The sequence below is a fragment of the Notolepis coatsorum genome (genome assembly GCF_963971535.1).
Source record: "Notolepis coatsorum genome assembly, contig: SUPER_10_unloc_1, whole genome shotgun sequence".
Classification (NCBI taxonomy): Eukaryota; Metazoa; Chordata; class Actinopteri; order Aulopiformes; family Paralepididae; genus Notolepis; species Notolepis coatsorum.
Genome location: NW_028174872.1, coordinates 1,043,272 through 1,070,390, shown reverse-complemented (window position 1 = coordinate 1,070,390; position 27,119 = coordinate 1,043,272). Strand labels below are relative to the sequence as shown.

The 27,119-nt window shown below is 42.6% G+C and overlaps 1 protein-coding gene across 1 annotated transcript in view; it reads right to left on the bottom strand.

The window, feature by feature from the left end:
* Positions 1 to 9,012: 9,012 nt before the first annotated feature.
* Positions 9,013 to 27,119, bottom strand: part of LOC311236312 (uncharacterized protein) — a gene marked incomplete at both ends in the record, with an annotated part of 55,436 nt that continues 37,329 nt past the window's right edge. The window contains 2 exons of the mRNA XM_084338388.1: positions 9,013 to 10,551; positions 12,059 to 12,208. Coding sequence (XP_084194514.1) covers positions 9,013 to 10,551; positions 12,059 to 12,208 — 1,689 coding nt within the window. The remainder of the gene's footprint in view (positions 10,552 to 12,058; positions 12,209 to 27,119) is intronic.

Here is a 27,119-nt window from a genome sequence, read left to right as displayed (position 1 = left end):
AGTCGAACTCGTGTACCCCAGATCCGTGACGCGCACGGTTGTCCCCGACGCCGAAATAGCGTCCGAGGTACGCGGTGAGCTACTGGAGCTCCCCTTTTCTTTTTCTTTTTACATGAACAACCTGTAACATGTTCTGTTATTCTGAAATTATGCCATAAAGGGCCTGTTATTCTGGGTGAAATGTTGTATTTTCACATTAGTATCTGAGGTGCATTTTAGAATAGACGTGCTCATGAGCCAGGTCAGGTTTTTTTTTTTTTTTTTATATAGTAAATGTAAATTGTTTTTCCCTTTGTGTCAGTATCATCAGTGTGTTTGTATGGTAAAAGTCATACCTAACATTGTTCTTGCAACACCTTGTTGGCTACTGCTGCACATTACCGTACTTTTCATGTACACGTAGGGGTTTTTAGAATGTCTCCTCTTCTACCTTCTCATCAGTTCCAGTTTGGTATCTGAGGTACAGTATGTCGTTGTGTAACCGGTCTCATTTGACATGCCCTGAGTGGGAGTTGAACCCCCGGTCTCCCGCGCCGGATCACAGACCACTAGACCAAGAGGTGAATTCACTTCTTGTTAATAGGTCTGGATGCCTCTGGGGAGTGAGTTACCGCTACACTGTCCATCGTGAGTGACTGTGGATAGACACGCGGTACCTCCGTTACAGTTGCACCACGCCACAAACAATCACCGTACACACTTTAATCAGAAAAGCATCCACATTGCCTTCATACTGTATACCCTTATGCCTGGGGTGCCTTCCGATAGCCTCTATGGCATGCATAGAAAACGCTAGGTCGGTAGAGGCAGAAAGAGAGCGAGAGAGAGAGAAGGTGCCGTTGCATTGTGTAAGGAGGAGGCATCGTGATTCCTCCTTCATGCCGTCTATACACCAGCGCCATGACAGTTTTATGTAGACATAAACATAGGCTGTGTTCCAAGGAAGTTCTACAGCTGGTTATGTTTTTTTTGTACCATTTTTACATTGAAGTGTCTGAACCTAAAGCAATAATTACACTGAAGAGTGGACAAGCCCCTGTTAAGTCCACCACTGATACGCTCGCTCTCTGTTGCAGAGGAGCGCGGGGGATTGTCCTATTCTTCCGTGCCGCGTGATTTCATTTGCATTGACGAAACCAAGCGACCATTCTGGCAAAAAAAAAAATGATCGTCATCGTTTGTGTATTTATAATTTTTTCTTTTTACATCAGGCGCATCAATGTGAAATGACTACCAGACCCAACAAACGGCTCCCGTTCGAGGCCTAATTATTTAATCCTCACTATGGTTAGGAATATTAGCATTTTTTTGTTGTTGCATAATTTGTAACGGTTGTTATATCGTCACCTTAAACACAGATGCCCCGAGGGAGTTTCGAACCCATGGTCTGCCGCACCACGGGTCGACAGCACAGACCGCTATACCAAGAGGTGAACTCACTGCTTTGCAACGTGTCTATGTGTTTTTTTTTTTTGTTTTTTTTTGTTTTTTTTTTGATTTTCTCGTTGTGCCAATTCCCCCCCCCCCCCCCCCCCCCCCTACCTGGCTGCTGTATGCATGTTCTCCTACGAGTCGGTACAAGGGCGTCCCGAGTCGATCGCTCGTCTTTTCACTTGGCAGCGAGGACTCTCATTGGTGAAGTGTAACACGTGGGAGGGCACGCTATCTCCACCAAGTCCTGCCCCGCTTAGCAAGCGCCGATACCTGACCTGTAGGCGTCGCTGTCCACAACGCCAGATTCCCACCCGCCAGCTTCCCCACCCCCTAATACTGCCAATTGTATTAGAGTGAACGGCCAGCCAAGCTGGTGACAACGCCGAGAGCTGGGCTCGAACCCAGCATCTCCTGCGTTGGTCTGTGTCTTTTAAGGGTAAGAGTGAGTTGTTGAACCCATAGCACCGCTACTCGCCACAGTCACTTCACAACATCTGAAGTCCATCGTGACTGCACCTCACGGTACCATCCGTTACACTCACCCCCCTTAGACTCACTCCACTCCACCCAAGGCATCCGGGTCATTCGGCACCAATGTAACGGTAGTCATATCGTCACCTTAAACTTCGATGGGAGTTTCGAACCCGCGGTCTGCCGCGACGCAGGCTACAGCACAGACCTCTATACCAAGAGGTGAACTCACTGCTTTGCAACGTGTCTATGTGTCCTAGTGAGTTTAACCCATAGCACCGCTACTCGCCACAGTCACTTCACAACATCTGAAGTCCATCGTGACTGTGCCTCGCGGTACCATCCGTTACCATCTTTTTTTCTTGATCGCGTCAATTTGATTTCTGTTCAATATGAGTCCAAATCTCTCTGTTAACGACATCAGTGCAATGGTTCTTCGTAGTTTTCTGCACGCATGACTTCTCTGTCCTACTCAGAAGTGTAGTCCAGCCATGAGTCCGCCCCCCGGTGGCCGAATGAGAGATGAATGTAACCAGTGTATAAACAAACAAACAAACACACACTACACACACACACACACACACAGTACGCCGGGGTGCGTGGCATTGTCTTATACTGTGGAATTATTGGAATACCTTTATTACTCTTACGACAGAACAAAATATTACAGTATCAAGGTTATATTGATATATGAAAGGTTTTAATGTTTATACAAAGCTATTCTTGTTCTTTTTTTGTACAGTATGTTTTCCTACATAGATATTTCCTGTGTGTTTTGAAAAGGATTATATACTTAATATATATAAATGGTATATATTGAGAAATGCTGTGCCCGAGGGGTCTGGGCTTTACGAAACTCTTCTGAGATACTTTTGCGACGTCACCACCCGGGACATATGGAAAGGACAGTCTAATAATCCTTTATTCGGTACTTATGCCCCTTATTTGAAATACCTCATTCCTGACTCTCTTTATAAACTGCAAAGAATTGCAACAGCTGTGACAATACAGCTGTCTCTTATCATTTAGAACCCCAGTTTTATTAAGTTGTTTTTATTTGTTTTTTTTGGGAATGTTTGATTTTCTTTCACACCAGGTGCTCTGGCCTTTGGCTTCTGTGCGGATGCTTATGTATGTGTAGTTGTATGGCTATATTTTGCCCTAGAGGAATGTATTCACCTAACGAAGCACTTGTTTTGTCTTGTTCGGTTGTTCCTTTATTCACTGTGATTTTGTTTTCTACTGCTCCCAGGATGTTCTGGTTTGCAGTATCTGCTTTACTCAGAGCTTTCAGAAGCTCTGTCATGTTTCAATCTGTGTTTCTCGAGATATCTTTTTTTCCTTTTCCTTGATTATGTTTCTCATGATCAAAATAAAACGTTTTAAAATCTGCAACGTCCAACACGTTATTTTGTCTGATGCAATTTCTTGTTTTGCTTAACAGGGACAGGTGTCAATACTTTCACGAGTACAGTATAAATACTTAACTTTATCTTTATCTTTATTACGGATCCCCATTAGTCATCACCGCAGCAACAACTAGTCTTCCTGGGGTCCACACACAACAAAAACAGTACATACATAACATTATAGTAGCATACATTAAAAAATATATTCCAATATTCCTACATATAAAAATAATTCCAAATAGCATTACAGTACACAAACAGAGTATCAGATCACAGAAAATACAATAAAAGGGATTAAACTCTCAGACAGTCATATCTTTACAGTGTAAACTACAGTATCTGTGTTTTTCTTTAATGTAAACTAATTTCTTTTTCTCTCAATGCTCTTCAAATTATTTTTAAAACTTATCTTACTGGTTATCTGAGTAAGATGTACTGGCAGTTTATTCCAATATGACATGGCTCTATATAACACAGTTTTCTTTGCTGCATTGGTTTTTGGTAGTAGCAGTGTGAACATTTCCCTACAGGCATGCCTAGTATTATACTTATGTCGATCATGTGTACATGTTAGCTGTGAATACAAACAGATAGGTTCTCTTGAGATATATATATATTCCTCATGAACAAGATCAGGCTGCAATCCAGTCTGTCTTCCACCTTCAACCACGACAGCTTGGTATGCATCCCCTCCACACTGTTTCTCATTGAGCAGTTCAGGGCCAGACGGGCCGCTCTGTTCTGTAACTCATGATACTGAATACTAATATGAGCACTTGACAATGACATTTATCATTTCGGCAAACTTAGTCTAGTGAAAACTGAGGAGGGGAATTTGTCTTATACGGTCACTCACATTTGAATGACTTTGTACATATTAAAGGGGAAAAAACAACTAAAACGATGCTGATTTATTTTGCACATAATCTCACGCACATCCCAAAAACTCGAAACAGTTTTGCACACATTAATTTAGTTTGATAGTTATTGAGAGTAAATGAGTTTGAATATGGCCCTCAGTGATGTCATCGGGGACATTGGATCCTTGTGTTAATTACAGCACCATGATGTAGATGAAATAGCAATATCTTGTTTTATAGGGACTGGACTGCTACCTTATAATTTAATTGAGCTGTGATTAACACAACACAAGGATTCAGTGTCCCCGATGACATTACTGGTTGCCATATTAAAACTCATTACTCTCAATAACTGTCAAACTAAATTAATATTTGCAAAACTGTTTAGAGTTTTTGGATGTGTGTGAGATTATTTGTAAAATAAATTGCCGCTGTTGTTTTGGTGAAATTCCCCTTTAACCTAATCTGATGGCAGCATTCCAGCTAATTTTGCAATGTAAAATATTTGCATCATGTCATTGTGTCTTTACCAGCACAGCACCAGGTGTACTGGGACAACATTGGAAAGGTGCAAATGAAGGCAAGCTAGAGTCTAATGATTGTATGGTGAATAGCACCATCTTGTGGGCTATTATAATCTGCCACCAGTTTATACTGTAAATCAGTTAGCCCCTTTCGTGACTTTCGGTTTGCAAGCCTGTGGCTTTTGTGACCGGAGTCACTTGCCCACCCGCCCCGATCACCCAGTAGAGAAACGACCAAGCGTCGTCAAGGGGCTCGCGGTGTGTCAAGAATACATCAGATCTGAATTTCAAAGATACCCAGCGTACAATATGGGTCTAACACAGCTTCACGATGGGGTCTGGAAGCTCGGAGTTGCTAATAAACAGTTTAAAACATTGTTACTCGACGAGTGGTATTTACAGACCGAACGTCAATCTCCGCCGTTGGTGTCACAGCGCATGCGCACCATGCCGCGTTCACGTTACTGGGAAGAAGCGGAAGAACCAGTTTCCGACTGGGAAAAACCATTCACGTCAGCCTCCTAGTGGTAATTCCTACTAGGACATATGGGATTCTTTTATAGACCCCATATCTCCCACTTCGCGTCACGAATTGCGGAAGTATGGATGTGGGCGTTTCATCCATAGATATATAGTCAAAGCGTGAAGGCTTCCTAGTTGTAGCAACGAGATGTCCTCTGGTTCTTCCGCTTCTTCCCAGTAACGTGAACGCGGCATGGTGCGCATGCGCTGTGACACCAACGGCGGAGATGGACGTTCGGTCTGTAAATACCACTCGTCGAGTAACAATGTTTTAAACTGTTTATTAGCAACTCCGAGCTTCCAGACCCCATCGTGAAGCTGTGTTAGACCCATATTGTACGCTGGGTATCTTTGAAATTCAGATCTGATGTATTCTTGACACACCGCGAGCCCCTTGACGACGCTTGGTCGTTTCTCTACTGGGTGATCGGGGCGGGTGGGCAAGTGACTCCGGTCACAAAAGCCACAGGCTTGCAAACCGAAAGTCACGAAAGGGGCTATAAATCAGTGAGAGTTGCCAAGTTGGCCCGTCCAAAGATCTCTTGTCATTGTATTGACTATAGGGCATAAACCACTACACCTTGTATTCAAGATCCTTATATTTAATGGTGATCGTGTGCCAATACAACGATAACACACCAGGCCAATATACAGATTAGAGAACATTAAAAACAAAAAATCTCTAGAAATTCTATCCAAACCAATGAGCTTCTAGATAAGACAGTAGAAAGGATATGCAGCCAGGATGAGCTACTAGATAGACAGTAGAAAGGATATGCAGCCAGTATGAGCTTGTTGCATAATATACTCATGTTAAACAGTTGGCATTGGTGCAGAATTTGACTAGAACTGTCTCATAGGGACGAATGCTGGAATGGCATTTTGAATGGCGGGCCATAGTTAGACATAAGAAATCTCTCATCGACTCAGATAGATTGCTAGTCATACATAATGGCATTGAAAGACTGTCAAAATTACCTGAGTTCTGACAATGGTTTACCCCATTATGCATCTGTCTTCTTTCCATTGACTCCATAGGCATAGGTAATTCTACCCTTGCTCAGCAGACACACGACAGAGTAGAGCAGTCGTCTGGTGATCCAGAGGTTCACGGTTCGATTCCCGCTCCGCCCGAGCAACGTGTCGAAGTGTCCTTGAGCAAGACACTTAACCCCTAATTGCTCCCGATGAGCAGGTTGGCACCTTGCATGGTTGCCTCCGCCGTCGGTGTGTGAATGTGTGAGTGAATGGGTAAAATGTGAGGAACAAATTGTAAAGAGCTTTGGATAAAAGTGCTAGTATATAAATGCAGCCATTTACCATTTACACGCATCTCTATGCTGGGATCGCGAGGTTGAAGAGGTGGGTTAGAATGTTAACCCTGGTGACGGCCTTTCCAAATCTGCAGTGAACCATAATGTAACATGTTTCTGTAAATGTTACTACAGGAAGTGATTAAGCAATAGAACAACATAAATAACATCAGATCTAAAGTATTTCCATCATCTCAGCCGCGACTCTATTTACTAGATTTATTACAACGCACGGCCTTGAGTGTTCTGTTGCTTTTATGCAATATCTGATTTCACATTTTGAATAAAACACTATAACGTTTTGACGGAGAGTTAATTCAGCGCAGTATACAATATATACTAAACTACTCCTAGCAGTGTTTCTATAGCAAATAACATAGTGACATGTTATATAATTTCAATTTCAGAGTGCTATAATCAGCCTTTGTGTCTGTTTGAAAATTTGTTCTATAGAAAATATACAAAATAACTAAAAGTCCTATTTATTATGGATTATTTATTTCATATGTGGAACAAGATATGGTCCAAGGACAAAGCTTGAAGATCTTGCACAACCTTTGACCTTTACAACATGTTGTTATTTTATAAGGAAAGATATTATATCTTCAGTGAACTGAAATAGAGTGCAGGTGTGTTGCATAACTTGTCTCTCATCATTACTGTACAAATGTTTATGTCAAGTCCTGTTGGATACTTAAATCAATATATCTTTTGAATGAACTATGAACTTGTGAAAGTGTTGTTACTTTTATATCTTTATATTTCATGGGTAACTCATTTTATTACTTTATACTTATAAAATGTTTATATGAAAATATGTACAGTCACCTTATACAGTTATTCTTTCCCTAATTTAACACGACTCTTGGAACTATTTAATTATGCATCATATTGAAACAGAAAGGTTATCTGACGTATTCCACCAAAGGGAAAAGTGATCATATCCAAATGTGTGCATTTTTTATTGGCTAGATTGAATATGTTAAAGGTAATTGATCCAAACATACATGAATGTGTAGCTCTACCACCGGACATAAGAATGGAGCCCTGTTTTCATATCCTGCTGACCGACACTAGACAACAGTAAGCTGCTTGTATTTGTTCTGTGGCTGAAACACTTTGGGTATGTTGGCAATGTTTGCAAACATAGTAAAACTGATCTATATTACGATTTACAATAGGTTCAGAAAGATCCAAATATATTATGTTCCATGTACAGATCAAGGTAGACTTAGTATAGAGTACTGTATTGCACAGGATAAACTTATATTTATAATTATAGCTACAATATATATATTGTACCGGGAGTAGACATAAGATAGAGTTAGCTATATTTGTACCATGAATAGACTTAGCATAGTTACTTGTATATTTATAACAGGGTGGGCTGTACATACACACATATTTGTATAATTGATACTGTAGATTATACTTATGTTTCTATGAACTCTAACTCGTTTCATTTGAACACTATTGAATTTCAATGGTAATGTTAGATTTCGACTGAATTTCTCGTGTAGCACATGGAAATAGTGAGTTCAAGTAAATTCCTTTGCGTTGTTTTCAAAGTTCTATATTGAGGTTCAGTCGGTGAAACGGCAAGTTTCAAGCAAATATCCACACGGGTCCTTCTGGGTTTAGATGTCCACGTTTATTTAGTAAGAATAAAAGAACAAAAGACAAAATGCACAATATTCAATGAATGGTCATTCTTCCTAAACCAGCTCCTATCTAGGTCTGTCTCCCTCAAAGTCTGCCACCAGAAGAACAACTCTCTCTCTCTCTCTCTCTCTCTCTCTCTCTCCTTGAGCTCTTTTGATAACGCAGATGAGTCTGTTCTAAAACAAAATAGTTGCATTTACGACTGACCCATGCCCCACACATCCTGGCTGTGGGTTCAACCGAAGGCCTTGAAGATAGAAGAGTGTCCCGTATGAAGTGTCCCGGCTGCCCAGAGATAAGAGGTGAGGGAGAAGGTTATAGGCAGAATCAACCTCCCCATGGAGGTCCGGCCCCCACATTGTTACCAACCCCCCCTGGAACAGAGAGAGGAGAGACCGGCCCAAATCCCACAGTAATTCAAAATGACCAAAGGTGATAAAATACTAATACACAATGGTTGCATATTGTTGTCCAGCCTACCCAGAGTATGAAAATAAAGATTTTGACTCCCCTGCATGCAAAGGGACAGAAGTATTGAAGATAGGAATCAAATATGTGAATATGCAAAGATCTAATCAAACAAACTTTACCCCGGTAGGCAAGAAACTAGAAACAAAGAAAAACATAGTGTATGTGTGTGTCCCTCAGAACAATGATAGAGTGTGTGTGTGTGTGTGTATGTATGTGTCCCTCAGAACAATGACAGAGTGACTGAGTGAATGTGAGTCCTAATTACCTCATCTTTCACAACTCAGCATCTTCAAGATCAATTTAAACCCCAAACCCTGGGTAGAGGAGCTGTGAATGTCACTGATCTCTACTTCAGCTCACAAAACTCAGCCACAGAGTATGAATAATAGGAGTCATATAGAAGCCGAAGTCCAGGATAGAGAGGCTGAGTGAATGTGGTGTTGACTCTGTGCAGGAGGGTCATTGCGTCAGAGACACTGTAGAAGGACAGAGTACCTGCCCTGTGATCCAGGTACACTCCTATTCTGGAGGACTGGGGCCCTGGTACTGTTATGCTCTCGTTATTGTGTCTGAATGTGTAATTATTTAGTGTGTAATCACCTAAAGCCCAGGATTTGGAATTGCATCCAAATACACAGTTCTCCTTAATGCCTGTTCTACTAATGTCTTTGTAGGAGGGTGCTACAGAAACCGCTCCACTCCACTCCACCTCCCAGTAACAGCGTCCAGTCAGACCTTCTCTACCCAGAACCTGCCACCATTCAATAAATCTTTCTCTGTGATTAGGATAGGACTGCTTTTGCCGCATCAGTGTTGCTTTTCTGTTCCCCTCAGACAAAGACAGATATCCGTTTGTTGTGTTTGGGTCCAGTGTGATCTGAGAGGAATATTGTAAGAAGTCAGCTCTGGTCTTGGGCTCTGGTGGCAGTAAAAGATGAACAGTATTCACTGTTGTTGAGATTCTGGGCCACTGCTCTTTCAGAACGTCCTCTAGTTTGTCTCTCAGCTCAGACACGACCTCAGTCACATCTGCAAAGTACAGGAGAGGAAGGACACTGATGCTGGGTGAGTCTGTAGACTCACTGGGACTGGAGAAGGGGGGGTAACTCTGTAGAAAGTGGATGTGGTCCTCTGTGTGTGAGAGCTGCTCCAGCTCAGTGGTTCTCCTCCTCAGGTCCGCTATCTCCTGCTCCAGTCTCTTCTGCAGTTCTTCAGCCTGAGTCACTGTGGTCCTCTGTTGGGCTCTGATGACCTTCTTCAGCTCAGAGCGCCTCGTCTCCAAGGAGCGTATCAGCTCAGTAAAGACTCTCTCACCGTCCTCCACTGCTTTATCAGCAGAGCGATTGAGAGAATCAACAGCCTGTTGGGCCTCTTTGAGTCGCTTCTCTCTCTCCTGGACTCTCTGGTGGATTTTCTGCTGACTCATGCCAAGCTCTTTCTGTCTCTCCGTCCTTTCTGCTGCAGCTGAGACTGTATCATGGCCTTTATGTTCATCCATGGAACACAAATAACAGATGCACTGCTGATCAGTACGACAGAAAATCTTCATAGCTTCATCATGACGAGAGCAGATGTTCTCCTGAAGCCGTGTGGAGGCTTTGACCAGCTTGTGTTTCTTAAAGGTATCAGATTGATAGTGAGGCTGGAGGTGAGTTTCACAGTAAGAAGCCAGACATACCAGGCAGGACTTGAGGGCTTTCTGCTTTCTCCCAGGGCAGACATCACAGGCCACGTCTCCAGGTCCAGCATAACAGTGATCAGGAGGAGCAGCTTGGAGTCCTGTCTTCATTAGGTGTTCTATCACTTCAGTCAGCATGTTGTTTTTCTTCAGAAAAGGCCTCGGAGTAAAAGTCTCCCTGCACTGGGGACATGTGTAGATCCCCTTCTGATCACCGTGATTGATTGATTGATTGATTGAAAACTTTATTAACAGATTGCAGAATGGGTACAATACAGTACAGCTCAATACACACAATTGTTAAGGGGATGCAGACCAGAGAAAGACTTTCGTCTTGTTTACACCAGGGTCCCCCATTTTCAATTCATCAGGACATATATGACATACATGACATACAGATAGTCAGTACTGCTACATCTATACATTTATGACATACCAGATTTGCAAATACAGTACTGTTTGTGATACAGAAGGAGTCAAGAAAAGGGAGTATATACATTTGACGTAGAAACTGTACATTGGAGGAGGTTGGGTGGGGGGGGTTGGGTACACTGGGATATTGACAACCATACTGGGTAATTTACATTGGAGGTGGTTGGGGGGGGGGGGGGGGGCACACTGTATAAACAAGCAAAACTGTACATTGAGGGGGGGGGGAGACTCTGTACAAACAAACAAAATTGTACATTGGACTATTGACAAAACCATACTAGGTAAATGACTGTACATTGGAGGGGGTTGGGTTAGGATATTTACAGGGGCCAGTGTTGAATTGCAGTCTCCCGTAGGTGTCTCTTGAGAGAGGTTTTGAAAGTGGGTAGTGATCCACATTCCTTTACAGCTTTGGGTAGGGCGTTCCACATTGATGTGGCATAATTGCGAAACGTGTTTAGTCCCTTATTTGAGCCGAATCTGGGTTTAACATGATTTGTGGAGCTCCCTCTGGTGTTGTGATCGTGGTATTCACTGACCTTTGGGAAGTATTTTGCCATGTACATGGGTACCTTGGTCGTGTAGTGTATCTTGTAGACCAGGCCCATTGCAAGTTGCTGTACTCTGTCATCTACTCTAAGCCATCCTAGGTTGTCAAAGTGGGCAGGGGTGAGGTGGGTTCTAGGAGTAAGGTCAAGCAGTAGTCTGACCAGTTTGTTTTGAGATGTTTGTAATTTTGTTTTTAGCGCCTTTGAGGTGCTTTGGTACCATGAGGTGCAAGCATAGTCGTAGTACCCCTGAATGAGTGCTCCTGCCAGAGTCTTCAGGGTATTCTTGTTTACCAGAGAGGAGATCCGGTACAAGAATCGAGTTCGTTGGTTGACTTTTTTTATTACATTGGATGCCATTTTGTCACAGGAGAGATTAGCCTCTAGGATGGAACCCAGGTAGGTAATTTCATCTTTCCTTGTGACAATATTGTCACCCACTGTAACTGAGAAGCCGTCGGTCTTGCTGAGTTTGTTATTTGAACCGAAGAGAATGGACTCTGTTTTGCCCATGTGTAATGATAGTTTGTTATCAGCGAGCCATATGCAGATTCTGCCTAGTTCCGAGCTGAGGGTTTTTTCAACCTGTAACTTGTTCTTGTCAGAGACCAGCAGGGCTGAGTCGTCCGCAAACAGGAACAAGTTGCAGTCACAAGCTGACGACATGTCATTTGCATAAATTAGGAACAGTAGCGGTCCTAGTATGCTTCCTTGTGGAACACCACAGCTCACTGTAATCCACTGTGATCCCAGCAGTCTGTAATACAGCCCATACAGTAGCTGTGTCCACAGGGAATAGCTACCGGATTCTTCAGTAGATCCAGACAGATAGAACAGCAGAACTGGTCGCGGTCCAGATCAACTCCTTGCTGCGCCATTTTATTCTACAAAGACAACGACACTCCTAAGTTTTGTTTTCTCAGGAAGAGTGATCGTGTGGGTGGGAGGTGCTTCCTGGTTATAGAGTGAACTCTGACCGTGTGTTTGGTGAGAGCATGGCTCTGGGTGGGAGGTGCTTCCTGGTTGTAGAGTAAACTCTGAACGCGTCACGGGGTGGGAGGTGCTTCCTGGTTCTAGCTGTCCAGGGGAGGAGTCGCTTTAAAGAGACAGTGTCTATTTTACTGTGATTCATAGATAGAAGATGTTTTTTTTGTACTTAGTTCAGGACTTTCTATCGTCATCAACTACCTCTAATTAGCTTACTTTGTCAAGGAAACCCCACTAAAACTCATAAGCACAAAGAGAGACAGGCAAAATGGTAAACATACTCAATAAAACACTCTCATTTAGTCATTTCCCCCCTCTCTCTCTCTCTCTCTCTCTCTCTCTCTCTCTCTCTCTCTCTCTCTCTCTCTCTCTCTCTCTCTCTCCTCCTCCCTCCTTAAAGCCCACTCTAAAAGAGGCCCCGGCGAACACAAGAGCTGGAGTGGACGGGGGAACAAAGAGTTGTTAAAAAATCTCTCTCGTTCTCCTCTCTCTGACACTCTCTCTCTCTCTCTCTCTCTCTCTCTCTCTCTCTCTCTCTCTCTCTCTCTCTCTCTCTCTCTCTCTCGTTATTTCACTGATTTGATTTACTGATTTGTTTGAAGGCTGGTTTCTTACCAGTTTCCTTTATGTCTCAGAAAGACCCTGACTTCATTGCTGGACATTGGTGTCAAAGTAAATCTGCAGTAATTATCATTTCATGAGCAAAGTTATATATATGAAATGATAATGCAATGAAAACCTATAAAACCCATGATTACAGTTGTTAATATGAAAACTGAATAACTTGATGCTACCAAATATGCATTATAATAGGTACAGTAACAAAGAAAGTAGAGAACCCAGGGGAGGAAAGAAAGTACTTGTACTACTGTATTTAAATACTTTACTAAAGAGGCAGTGTCTATAGTTTACTGTGATTCATAGATAGAAGATGTTTTTACACAGTTCAGGACTTTCTCTCGTCACCTAATCAGGAGATCGCATATTTTCGTCAAGAAAGCAGATTAAGGCTAACCCTCTCTGCCTCTTGGGACATTTCAAGGTGCTCTGGTCTTTGGCTTCTGTGTGGATGCTTATGTATGTGTAGTTGTATGGCTATATTTTGCCCTAGAGGAATGTACTCACCTACTCGGCCACATTTTAGATTTAGTTTTAACAGCAGGTTTCTCCGTCGACAACATGGAAATAGATGACCCAGTCCTTTCAGACCATTCACTGATCTCTTTTGATGCTCTGTGTTTTGTCCCCATTTCCAAAGCTATTGTCCCAGCGCGTTCCTCTCGCCACATTAACCCCTCCACTGCCATTAAGTTCCGTGATGCCTATATAGCTGCCCCTAACACCTGCAGTATTGAGGCCTCTCCTGCCCAGCACAGCACTGAGATCCTTATCTCAATGTTCAATTCTTCATGCTCCTCCATACTCGACTCTGTCGCCCCCCCTTAAACTCAAAAGGCCCAGACCTAGATCTCAGCCCTGGCTTGATGAGAACACCAGAGCTTTAAGGAGACATTGCAGACAGGCCGAGCGCAGGTGGAAACACAATAAACTGCAGATCCACTATGAGATCCTTAAACATCACCTCAAACAGTATCAAGAGGCAGTTAAGGTGGCGAGAGAAAGGCACTTCTCAGAAATAATTGCCAAAAATTGTCACAATCCCAGAGTCCTTTTTTCGACCATTAACTCTTTCACCTCCCCTCCTCCCGCCCCCTGCCCCGATGCCTCCCCCTCCAAATGTGAAGAATTCCTAAACTTCTTCATTAGGAAGGTGGAAACCATTAGATTAGCCATCTCATCGTCCTCCTCCACCCCCCCTCCTACCCAGCCCACCTGCCCGGCCCCCCCGCCTGCCCAGCCCCCCTGTCGGACCCCCCCTCCTGCCCAGCCCTCCTGCCCACTTCCCCCTCCCTCCCACCCCTCCTGCCCAGCTCTTTTGAACAACTTCCAACCCATCTCTCTAACCACTCTCAGAGAGCTGGTGGCAGGCATGCGGACCGTCACATCCCCCCTTGATGCCCTCCCTACCCATCTTCTAAAAGACTCCATGGACATAGTAGGCCCCAGTATTTTGTCTATCATAAACAGCTCTCTGGAATCTGGCTCTGTTCCCTCCTCCCTTAAGCACGCCATGGTTGAGCCCCTCCTAAAAAAACCTAACCTAGACCCTGCTCTTTTCAATAATTACAGGCCCATATCCAAACTACCCTTCCTATCTAAGATTTTAGAAAAGGCTGTCCTGGCACAGCTCCTCCCCTTCCTACATCACAACAACCTCCTAGACGAATTTCAGTCAGGTTTCAGGGCAGGGCACAGCACTGAGACAGCGCTAGTCAAAATCTACAATGACCTGCTTCTCACCATCGACTCAGGTAGCTGTGCCATGCTCCTCCTCCTGGACCTCTCTGCCGCGTTCGACACGGTCGACCACTCCACCCTGGTCGATCGTCTCGAACACAGGCTAGGTATTGGGGGGTCTGCCCTAAACTGGTTCGCATCCTACTTGAGCGGCCGCTCCTTTTCGGTCAGTTTGGGTGGACACTCCTCCCCCACAGCTAGTCTACCGTATGGGGTCCCCCAAGGTTCCATCCTGGCCCCCATACTCTTCTCCATCTACATGCTCCCTCTGGCCGAAATCATCCAGAAACACAACATTTCATATCACTTTTATGCCGATGACTCCCAAATCTACCTTCCCCTCAACCCCTCTGACACAGCTAACCTAGACTCTCTTAAAAACTGTCTCAAAAAAGCTGGATGGCCCTCAACTTCTTACAGCTAAATGAAAATAAAATGGAGATCATTTTGTTTGGCCCCCCCTCTTCCACCAAAACACTCTCCAACAGCCTAGGACAACTCTCCACCCACCTCAAACCCCACGTCAAGAGCCTGGGTGTAATCTTTGACCCAGAGCTCAAATTCGACCGGCAGGTAAATGCCGTAGTCAAATCATGCTTCTTTCAACTCTGCAACATCAGTAAAATAAAACCAATCCTTTCACCCGTCGACCTGGAAACGGTAGTCAATGCATTCATCACCTCACGCCTTGACTACTGCAATGCCCTCTACACCAGCATCAGTCAGGCAGCCATGTCCCGCCTCAAAATGGTCCAGCACTCTGCAGCTAGGTTCCTTACCGGTACCAGAAAGAGAGAGCACATCACACCAGTCCTAGCCTCCCTACACTGGCTCCCAGTCCCATTTAGAATAGACTTTAAAATCCTCCTCCTCACCTTTAAAGCACTATCGGGTGCAGCACCCTTATACATCACCGAGCTCATCACCCCCTACGCAGCACCCAGGTCACTAAGATCCTCCAACCAGGCTCGGCTGGTCCCCCCCCCGCACCAGACTCAAAAAGAGAGGCGATCGCTCCTTCAAGGCCGTGGCCCCCAAGCTATGGAACCAGCTTCCCCTGGAGATCCGATCTGCCCCCTCGCTGGAGACATTTAAGGCCCGTCTAAAAACCCACTTCTATTCCCTGGCCTTCAATAAACCCTGATTCTCCCACACCCTAACTCACACACTCCCATGTAATTTTATCCTGCCCCCCCCCCTCCTGTATATCTTCTTATGCTCCTCTGTCCCCTGTGTGCTACTGTACTTTGTGTTCCCCTATCCGTGTGTTGTCCTACTGTCCTATTCTCTGAATGGACTGTCTTGTCCTGCTGTGCCTTTTTGTATTTTTGTATTTGTGTATTTTATATTAGGACATTGATTTTAAGCTTTGATTGTACAGCACTTTGGTTGGCTCTTGTGCTTTTAAACGTGCTATATAAATAAATTACTTGACTTGACTTGACTTGACTTAACGAAGCACTTGTTTTGTCTTGTTCAGTTGTTCCTTTATTCACTGTGATTTTGTTTTCTACTGCTCCCATGTTCTGGTTTGCAGTATCTGCTTTACTCAGAGCTTTCAGAAGCTCTGTCATGTTTCAATCTGTGTTTCTCAAGATATCTTTTTTTCCTTTTCCTTGATTATGTTTCTCATGATCAAAATAAAACGTTTAAAATCTGCAACGTCCAACACGTTATTTTGTCTGATGCAATTTCTTGTTTTGCTTAACAGGGACAGGTGTCAATACTTTCACGGGTACTGATAAATACTGAACTCATGATACTGAATACCAATATGAGCACTTGACAATGACATTTACCATTTCGGAAAACTTAGTCTATTGAAAACTGAGGAGGGGAATTTGTCTTATACGGTCACATTTGAATGACTTTGTACATATTAAAGGGGAAAAAACAACTAAAACGATGTTGATATATTTTGCACATAATCTCACGCACATCCCAAAAACTCGAAACAGTTTTGCACACATTCATTTAGTTTGATAGTTATTGAGAGTAAATTAGTTTGAATATGGCCCTCAGTGATGTCATCGGGGACATTGTATCCTTGTGTTAATCACAGCACCATGATGTAGATGAAATAGCAATATCTTGTTTTATAGGGACTGCTACCTTATCATTTAATTGAGCTGTGATTAACACAACACAAGGATTCAGTGTCCCCGATGACATTACTGGTTGCCATATTAAAACTCATTACTCTCAATAACTGTCAAACTAAATTAATATTTGCAAAACTGTTTAGAGTTTTTGGATGTGTGTGAGATTATTTGTAAAATAAATTGCCGCTGTTGTTTTGGTGAAATGCCCCTTTAACCTAATCTGATGGCAGCATTCCAGCAAATTTTGCAATGTAAAATATTTGCATCATGTCATTGTGTCTTTACCAGCTAACGCTCTTGGGAAATGCATTATTGTAGTTTTCAACATTTTCACCTTTTAATTTTAAACCAATGCTCCCATCTACTGACAACATAAAGTGTTGTCTAATCGTCACCTTGAGAGCCACTTCCGTATACCTGCGTCGCCCAAATCACGTGACTCAAATCAGCCAATGGAAGCGAGCGGCCGGAGGACCTCAGCCATTGGGTGGGACCCAAATCACGTGACCCAAATCAGCCAATGGAAGCGAGGGGTCTCAGCCTTTGGGTGGGACCCAAATCACGTGACCCAAATCAGCTAATGGAAGCGAGGGGTCTCTAAGCGCCTATTTGTAGCGACGCATCCCAGCCCAGCCATCCCAGCCGAACATCCTCCATCTTGGATTAGTTTGGCGAGCGTTTTTTTCAGCGTGGCATAATGGGATTTATGATTAGCTAATGTGCATATCGATCTACCAGAATCCGATGAGTGGTGAGGAAATGCTGCCGGCGATCACATGGCCTGACGGTAGGATAATATTACCCCAAATTACAGCTGGATTGGACATTGTTTTATAACGTAACGTGATTGGTCAATGAAAATGCTATATTGAACGCACACTGTATTGCAGTCAGATCAATCATAGTAATCGGCGTTCCCCGCCGCCCCCATTTCATCCATATATGCTCTGTAATAGTCCGGATGCTACGCAGTTTGTTTTATTTCATTCGTATATATACAGCAGAAATGGCGTTTGATATAACTGCGCCAACGTTTAGCCTATTATCTACCCGGGAAAAAAGCCCAGCCAAAAAGTGTGTTACACCTTATATTCACAACGCTATAAAATGACAACCACCCGATGGATTTTTATTTTCTTTAAGCCATTGTGAAGGCACGGTTTATGCACTCAAGTGACAATGAGAATGGACAGATAGCAATACTATAAAGCATAGTTAAAACAAAACCAACACGTTTGTTTACATTCCGCGGTCCCCTGCACCATATTAGACGGGTCCAAGCCGGTCGTCAAAGTGTTAACAATTGTGTGTATTGAGCCGTACTGTATTGTACCCATTCTGCAATCTGTTAAATAAAGTTTTCATTCATTCTTTCATTCATTCATTCATGCAGCACTTAAGGTGTTGATACCATTCAGCACCACATATTTGTGTGAAGCTGGCTTTTCATCCATGACAGCTCTGAAAACAAAATATAGGGCCAAGTTGAGCCTTGAGGATGACATGCGTGTTGCCTTGTCGTCGATCTCCCCACGTCTTGACCGTATTATTAGCCAGCAGCAGCAGACCTCGCACTGAGCTAGAAATGTCCACAAGTGCTTATTTTCTGTATTTATTTATATTTTTTGAGAAATGGTAACTTGGTGATCCTTTGATTTTTTTTAGAAATGGTCACACTTTTTTTTTTTTTTTTGAAAACAGTGGAGCTGCAACAGATAGCACGTTAGTGATCCTTTTCTGTATTAAAAAAAAAATTCACACTATTGATTGATTGAAAACTTTATTAACAGATTGCAGAATGGGTACAGTACAGTACAGCTCAATACATACAATTGTTAAGGGGATGCAGACCAGAGAAAGACTTTCGTCTTGTTTACATCAGGGTCCCCCATTTTCAATTCATCGTAACATATATGACATACATGACATACAGATAGACAGTACTGCTACATCTATACATTTATGACATACCAGATTTGCAATTACAGTACTGTTTGTGATACAAAAAGAGTCCAGAAAGAAAAAGTATATACATTTGATGTAGAAACTGTACATTGGATTGGGTAGGTGGGGGTGGGGCGGGACTGTACATTGGAGGTGGGTGGGGGGGGGTGTTGGGTATATATTGCTATATTTATTTATACATTTAGACCTGAAACGCCTGCTAATAATGCATTATATAGCCTGCATACTGTATACACACATGTGTTTCCCGGTTTCAATGGGTTAAATAAACGTTATTTTGAAAACAAGCACTTTTGTCATCATTGTAGCAAAAAAGACAGGACCGGAAAAGTCTTTATCGTATGTAGGGGTGCCCTGGAATATTTTATTGGACACAGGGGTGCCTGCCTTGGCAGCAGAAAGGTTGAGAACCCCATACATGACATCTATAGTCCTATGTACTGTAACGTTACATAGCTATTTAAATCCCAATAGTGTCAGTGATTAGCCTCGCCCTCTAGCTGTATCTATTGTGATCACCAGAGATCATCGTTAGAGAGTTGGTGTGTTTTGGGAAGCACGGTCCTTGTTCCTGACATGGCTTTTGAAGTGATATTCGCACGTGTTTTTGCGGGTCCAGTCCACAGGGTATGTTGACAGAATTAGCAAAACACCTTATCGACTGAAGCATAAAAGTCATTAGGATACTGCTCTGCTCTGAATTTAGGGCTTAGTGGGGAATTGTTAACGACGCACCGAAGCAGCTAGACGCTTGGACATTTCTCTGTGTTGTGTGTAACACGCAGCGGTCCCCGCCTCCCTCCCTCCTTGCAACAAACGTTCCACCCAAAAACGGAATTTCAGTCCAGATTAGGGTAAATTCTGCTGTGATTGGACGTTTATGCGCCTTGTGTAATGTGGGACTTGTAGTTTCTGAACTATTAACAGCGGAGCTGTTTTGTAATCTTCACTCGTCTCGCACACTGCAAGTAAATGATTTTTCCGGTTCGCACACACATATTATTAGGGGCAAATACGAGGGAAATGCTCGCACTGTAGAGCATATATAATTAGTAAACTGTCGGGGGCTTTTCTTGCCCCCCTTAACTGATTTTCGAGGGCATTTGATTTGGTAAATTTTCAAGGGCATTTTGCCCCAAGCCCCAGTTAATTTCGAACCCTGGGTCAGACTACTACTTGACCTTACTTCTAGAACCCACCTCACCCCTGCCCACTTTGACTACCTAGGATGGCTTAGAGTAGACGACAGAGTACAGCAACTTGCAATGGGCCTAGTCTACAAGATACACTACACGACCAAGGTACCCATTTTTTTTTTATACTTCTAATTTACATGCTATACTATGTTATTTTATTTCATACTTATCTTGTCTTGCACAGTCTCTGGAGCGCAACAGTAAGAAGCATTTTGTATAAAAGTATTCTGTACTTCTGTATGACAACTATTAAAGAAACTTGAAACATGTCAAAATACTTCCCAAAGGTCAGTGAATACCATGACCACAACACCAGAGGGAGCTCAACAAATCATGTTAAACCCAGATTCGGCTCAAACAAGGGACTAAACACGTTTCGCAATTATGCCACATCAATGTGGAACGCCCTACCCAAAGCTGTAAAGGAATGTGAATCACTACCCACTTTCAAAAACACTCTCAAAGAGCACCTACGGGAGACTGCAATTCGAAACTGGCCCCTGTAAATGTACAGTAAATGTCCTAACCCAATAATACACGAGACCCTCTTCTTGGAACCAAGTAAGGTTTTGTCGATATTCCAATGTACAGTTTCCCCCACCCCACCTACCCAACCACCTCCAATGTACAGTCCCCCCCCCCCCCCACCCCACCTACCCAACATCCAATGTACAGTTTCTACGTCAAATGTATATACAGGGTTCGTACGGGTGCTGGAAATCCTTGAAAATGCTTGTATTTCAATGTGGTGTTTTAAATGTGCTTGCATTGTGTATAAAGTGCTGGAAAGTTATTGAAATTGTAATTGCACTTTATACTTTCATAATCACTCGCTATCTGACTGAATAGTTTGGTTTTTAGATAAAGAAATAAAATAAGTCTGAGCGACTCGAGTGAGCCGCGTTCGCCTTTCACGCAAAATGAAATGTGGCTGGGCTCGACCCGTAGTGTTTTTTTTTTTTTAATTTTACCTGTGCCATCTGAGAACAGCGTGTGTGTGTGTGGCCAACATGCCGGGAGGCTGCCATTTTAATGAGCTCTGGCTTGGAGATATCAAATATAATTCATGGTTAAAAAGAGGAGAACATCCTCGAGTAGCCGTGTGCAAAATATGCAGAAAGGACCTGCAGATTTTTACCATGGGAGTCTGCACTTTCGAGCCACGTTGAAAGGTGAGCCACTGAGCCATGGGACCCATGTATTTCCATGTATTTCCATGTATTTCAAACCACGATAACTTGTGTATTGAAATGGTTTTTTAATTTTTATAACGGAACATTTACGGAGACTGGTGTGGAGCAGTTGTAGTCTGGAACACAGTAACGTACTGTATATCTGTATGTCATGAATTGAAAATGGGGGACCCTGGTGTAAACGAGACGAAAGTCTTTCTCTGGTCTGCATCCCCTTAACAATTGTGTGTATTGAGCCGTACTGTATTGTACCCATTCTGCAATCTGTTAATAAAGTTTTCAATCAATCAATTCAATTCAATCTATCAATAAATAACGTCTTATCTCTCCATCATTCACAGAACCACAGCGCACTCTTGCCTGTGTATCACTTGTACCGACTCAGATTCCCCTAAATCTGAGACCGGTAACAAATTCCATAAACTGATATTTTTATCTTATTTAACCAGGTAGGTAAATTAAGAACAAATTCTTATTTACAATGAAGGCCTGTTGAGCGGACAAAAGGGCCTCTCGAAGGGTAACGGGGAAAGGAGACCAAATGTGTTAATAAAATAAAATAGATAAGAGAGACATGATACATACATGAGGTATTGGAAATAATTAAAACACAAACAACCAAATACAATTACAAGGTATATAGATGGAACCGTTAAAAGGCTGGGTGACAGTTGCAGGTGTGTGTAAACAACCATAAGCTGAGATGGGACGAGCGTCCTCTAGCGCAGAGCCAACACTTTTCACTTTCACTGTCTGCTGCCTCTGCACAGTCATCACATTAACATGGTTGTGATGAAGCAGTAGACCTGCAAATTGCTGCAATAATGCAATATCCATTAGTGATGCACCGATGTGAAAATTGTGGCCGATACCGATAACCGATATTAATATTGCTGTTCTGGCCGATACCGATATTTACCGATGTCGAAATCTCTGACTATAGAAAACACTTTTTTATGATAATCAAATAAAGAGCTATTTTCCTAAATTCATTAATTTTTTTTTACTTTTGTAACTTATTTTCAGAATTACTGATATTTTGGAACTATTCAACACATTGAGTGCCACGCCCCTTCCGGGAAGTGACCCCTTCATTGCCGTCCATTAACCCCATGTAAACGTAGTTGTAGTTTGTAGAGCTAAACCTATATTTTATAGTATATCTATGGGTCTAATAACGCCGTCGAGTCTCAGTGAGTTGCTTCTGGTCAACGTGCAAAAACATTATTTTTTCATCCGTACATTTCCGTTTTATACTGTTTTGAATATGAATATAGTTGAATTGAGTAATTCCAGGGAAAAGATGCGAAAACTGCGTTTTTGTGTAATTCAATAAACACGTCATTTTTCGCCTGATTATCGGATCTTCCTGAAATCAACGCTAGATTATCATTATTATCCTTCCTCGTGAATACATGAAATGTGCCCTGTAGCGCGGCACTCTCCCCCCCCCCCCCATTTCCAAAGTTTGCGGGTTTGTTTTTGTTTTCCTCGGTTTTGTCATTGATGACATTTTTTTTGCGTTTTGATCATGGTGTTTATGTCATTTCTTAGTCTTTTTCTTTTCATTTTTTGTTCAACCACGTGGGCTTGGAGTTCACTGTTTGCACTTTTGGTAAGCTTTGTCTGACTTTTATGAAGTTCAGAGCATTTTCTGTCTCTGGTTTTCATAGCGGTCAGTATTTCAGTGTGCATCCATGGCTCAGCGCGATTTTTAACCCTGGTGGCTCTGGTGCCAGGTTTGTTTGGGTGCTCTCATATCTAAACCTCTCTCTCTCTCTCTCTCTCTCTGTCCCCCTCTCTCTCGCACTCTCTCGCTCTCTCTCGCTCTCTCTCTCTGTCTGTGTCTCTGTCTCTCTGTCCCCCTCTCTCTCTGTCCCTCTCTTTCTCTCTTTCTATCTCTCTCTCTCTCTGTCCCTCTCTCTCTTTCTCTTTCTCTCTTTCTACCATTCTAAACCTTTTATCTTTCTTTTCATCGCTCTCCTCATCGCTCTCTTCCTCTTAACCTTTCCATCTCTCTCTCTATCTCTCTATCTCTCTCTCTCTCTCAGCTGGTGTATGAGTTCTTCATACATTTCTTGGAGAGTCAGGAATTCCAGCCCAGCATTGCCAAAAAGTACATAGACCAGAAATTTGCCCTACAGGTGAGTTGAGCTCCTTTCAACCAGCGAGTGGGGTTTTTGTTTTACGATTTCTACTACAGGTGTCTTTACTTTGGTGAATAAAGAGACATGTGGAGCATCACGGTTAAAGAGATAGGTGTGATTTTTGGAACTATTCGCTACTTAACCCTTTCACTACCACACTACAGACCAGGGTTCGAAATTAACGGGGGCTTGGGGCATAATGCCCTTGAAAATGGATAAAATGCCCTCGAAAATCAGTTAAGGGGGGCACTTAATGCCCCCGACAGTTTACTAATTATATATATATATATTTATCCGGTAATGGAGCGTCTGTGTATCGTATACGGTTCAGATGACGCGCAAATAAAAAAAAATCATTTGGCGGAGCCGGTGTTCTGCACTGGCTGCAGCAGCAGCCAGGTGCTAGTCAGTTTGTGTAAAAATGGCACGCACAATATAAATCAATCTTCATTACGACTTTAAAAACATAGCCATTAACATTACATAGGCCTACACACATCTTGCCATAGCGTTAGCAGTTTGTACAATGTTTGTAGCTGTTAGCTAGCTAGCCCTTCACAACAACAGCTAACACCGTAGCTACTAGCTACTGTAGCAGAGGAGGAAATGGGAGTCTGAGAGGCGGGGTGTTTAAAGACAATGATAGGCGTTTATTCAACATCCAAGAAGGCTAACATACAACTGTGTTTTACTAACTCCAACCGGGACTATTGCCGCTTTCGCGCTGCTTGTTGACGTTATGAACTGCTCCTAACGTGACCGGAGCTGAAGGTGGCGGTGCCACACGCTAAAATGTCCGTGGGGACCCGGCGCCAACCCATAGATAGTTCCAACTCACCGAATTACGTAATCCACCACAGTTGCACTCAATATTTAAATAATGTTAGTCTAAATATATGTAGACAGAAACATAATAATTTCAAGCAGAAAACGAATCTTTCCATTAAGAACTGACAAGCAGGGAATTTAAACATGGTTGACATTGTTTTTGTGTGTTTATATTAATTAAAGAAAGGAAAGTCTAGTGCTGGCTGAGCATATTGTTTGTTTGCACTAAATTAATACTTTGACAAATGTAGCCTATATTTTTCAGTCAGTTCGGTCTTTGTGTGCCAAACATTATTTAAGGCTGTAAACACTGTAAACCTTTTATTTTATTTTTAATAAATGAGAAACATGTTTAGATTTGAGTGTTATAGAAAAAGAAAGCAATACGCTTGGACCAGCACTCACAGATTTTGGTATATTTAATTGCAGCCTGAAACAAACATGTTTCGGAACGATTATGTTCCGAAACATGTTTGTTTCAGGCTGCCATTAAATATACCAAAATCTGTGAGTGCTGGTCCAAGCGTATTGCTTTCTTTTTCTATTATACTCGACGGGATTTCAGCACCCAGTGTTATAATTTGTGAGCGCAGTCTATCTTGACTTTTAGATTTGAGTGTTACATTTTTTTTAATAAAAATTAACGTATATCGAACTGAAAACCGTGACCCCAAATTCGTGATATGAACCAAACCTTCCATTTTGTGAACCGTCCCACCCCTACCGTTTATCATAAAAATTCAGTGCCCCCGAAATACAAAAAAAAGCCCCCGAAAATCAATTAAGGGGGGCAAAAAAAGCCCTTGAAAAAAAATGTTAATTTCTAACCCTGCTACAGACGGTTAATCCTTTCACTACCACACTACATACGGTTAATCCTTTCACTACCACACTACATACGGTTGACCCTTTCACTACCACACTACAGACGGTTGACCCTTTCACTACCACACTGCAGACGGTTAACCCTTTCTGTTGTGAAGGATCAGATTAAACCGAATATATATATTTATTTATGGATATATATTTAATAGTATTTGTATATCGTTTGATATCCCTTGTATATTCTTTGTACATATACACTGAATATCCCTTTAGTCTACTACAGCCCATAATAGTTCATTCTCTCATTGGACAAGAACCTGGCGCCAGCAGACAGGCCCCTTGAGTCAAGTTCAATAGTGACGACGAACATGTCCCAACTAGCCCCGGTTCCGCGTAGGAATACGGCTACCGAAATACGAATGGTACTATTTGTTCACCGTGCATATAAATATGGCGCAAGTAAAGTAGAACTTTCTTTTAGTCCATTAGTCCTTTACCCTCCAGAATAGGCATTGAAATAATTAAATAGATAAGACACAAGATATGCATGGTAAAAAAAAGACATGCTAGGTTCCTGAGAAACTGGTTCTTATATACACTACTATGCAATATACAATTTACAATGTTAACTCTTAATGTATAAACTATACAGTACCTCCTTCTTTTAAAGTTTTTCTAATGATTCTATTTTTTAGAGAGACATTTTGTTTAAAGTGATTTTTTAGCGGTTGCCACATGAGTGGTGTGTGTGTGTCTGTGTGTGCTCATGTGTATTTGTGAGTAAGGCTGAGCCCGAACGTTCGAACGTTCGTTCGTTAAGCTGACATTCGGACTTTAATTAATGGGTTCGAACGTTCGGTGAAAAAAAATAAAGCAGGCGCAACGACGGTGAGGCGATGTGAAGCGGCGCGTCCCCCGAGTCGCTCGGCTCAACCAGTATGGTCTCTGCCGGGCTGTTGCTGGATACTCAACCAGAGCTCTAGTCTCAACCAATGCAATAGAACAATTTTGATTGAATGACAGGCGATTCTGCCAATTACGTCACACCGCTTGCACCCGCCTCTGCTGTTACCACCAATCGGCAAGCGTTTATTATTTTTTTTACTTCCGGCAATGCCGCCATTGATCTGCTTGAGAGAAGCATTAACGTAGCGTTAGCTCCCCACCGAGGAAGTAAAAGTCGTAACAACTTTCCATAGGTGAACCTGCGGAAGGATCATTAATGCATACCAGCCTTTTTCGGCCACGGAGCGCGAGCTTCATGGCGGGAGGTGGTTGCGTTGGAAACAACTCTGGCCGAGGCGGCAGGCGTGTTGGGAGCCCGGCGGGACCCCCGCGCCGGTGTCTCTCTGTCTCTCTGCCGTCCCCCGTTCAGAGGTAGACGGTGGAAGGAGCCGAGGCGCGCGCCTCTCTCCTTCCCGTCGACCAAGAGTGAATACCTGTTATTGAACGTGTAACACTAACTATATAACGTTAAAATGCCACAAAACGAATGCATTTGTTTATCTAGCCCCTTACGTGACTGCGGTGTGCAAGGGCTATTGTTTATCATAAGTAGGAACTTTATGCAGTACTCAGTAGCTTGTTTATTTTCTTCTGAGTGCTTTGTTTAATTACATGTTTACATGAACAGCCACCACTGTAAACAACATGTTTTTTCAACAATAGATTATGCAATGCCGCCCTCCGTAGGATCTATAATAAAAAAAAAAAAATTATATACAAAAAAAAAAGTAATAAAAAAAAATGTTATTAAAAAATTTACAAAAAAAGAACGTTCGTTCGATAAACCCTGGCGAACGTTCGAACCCTAAAAACAGGGTTCGGGCTCAGCCTGGAGAGTTCAGTGTTCTGATGGCCTGGGGGAAGAAGCTGAGTGGGAGACAACACAGACGTAACACACGGGTTACATTTGAATCCTAAAATGGCTTACCTGAGCTTGGTCCACCTTGGTTGGTCTCCTTGTTCTCATGCAAGGCTCTATAATGCCTCAGCATCGGTGAGGTGTTATTGTTGTATCCAAGTTATTTTGAACACAACAGACACTTCACTTTTTAAAGTAACAGAAATTATAACAAGGGATACGCTGTGTTGTCAGTACATTTATTAATATTACTATGTGCATACTTAGGAGAGAGATCAGCTCAGTTAGTTATTACTATGTGAATACTTAGGAGAGAGATCAGGGTCCTAT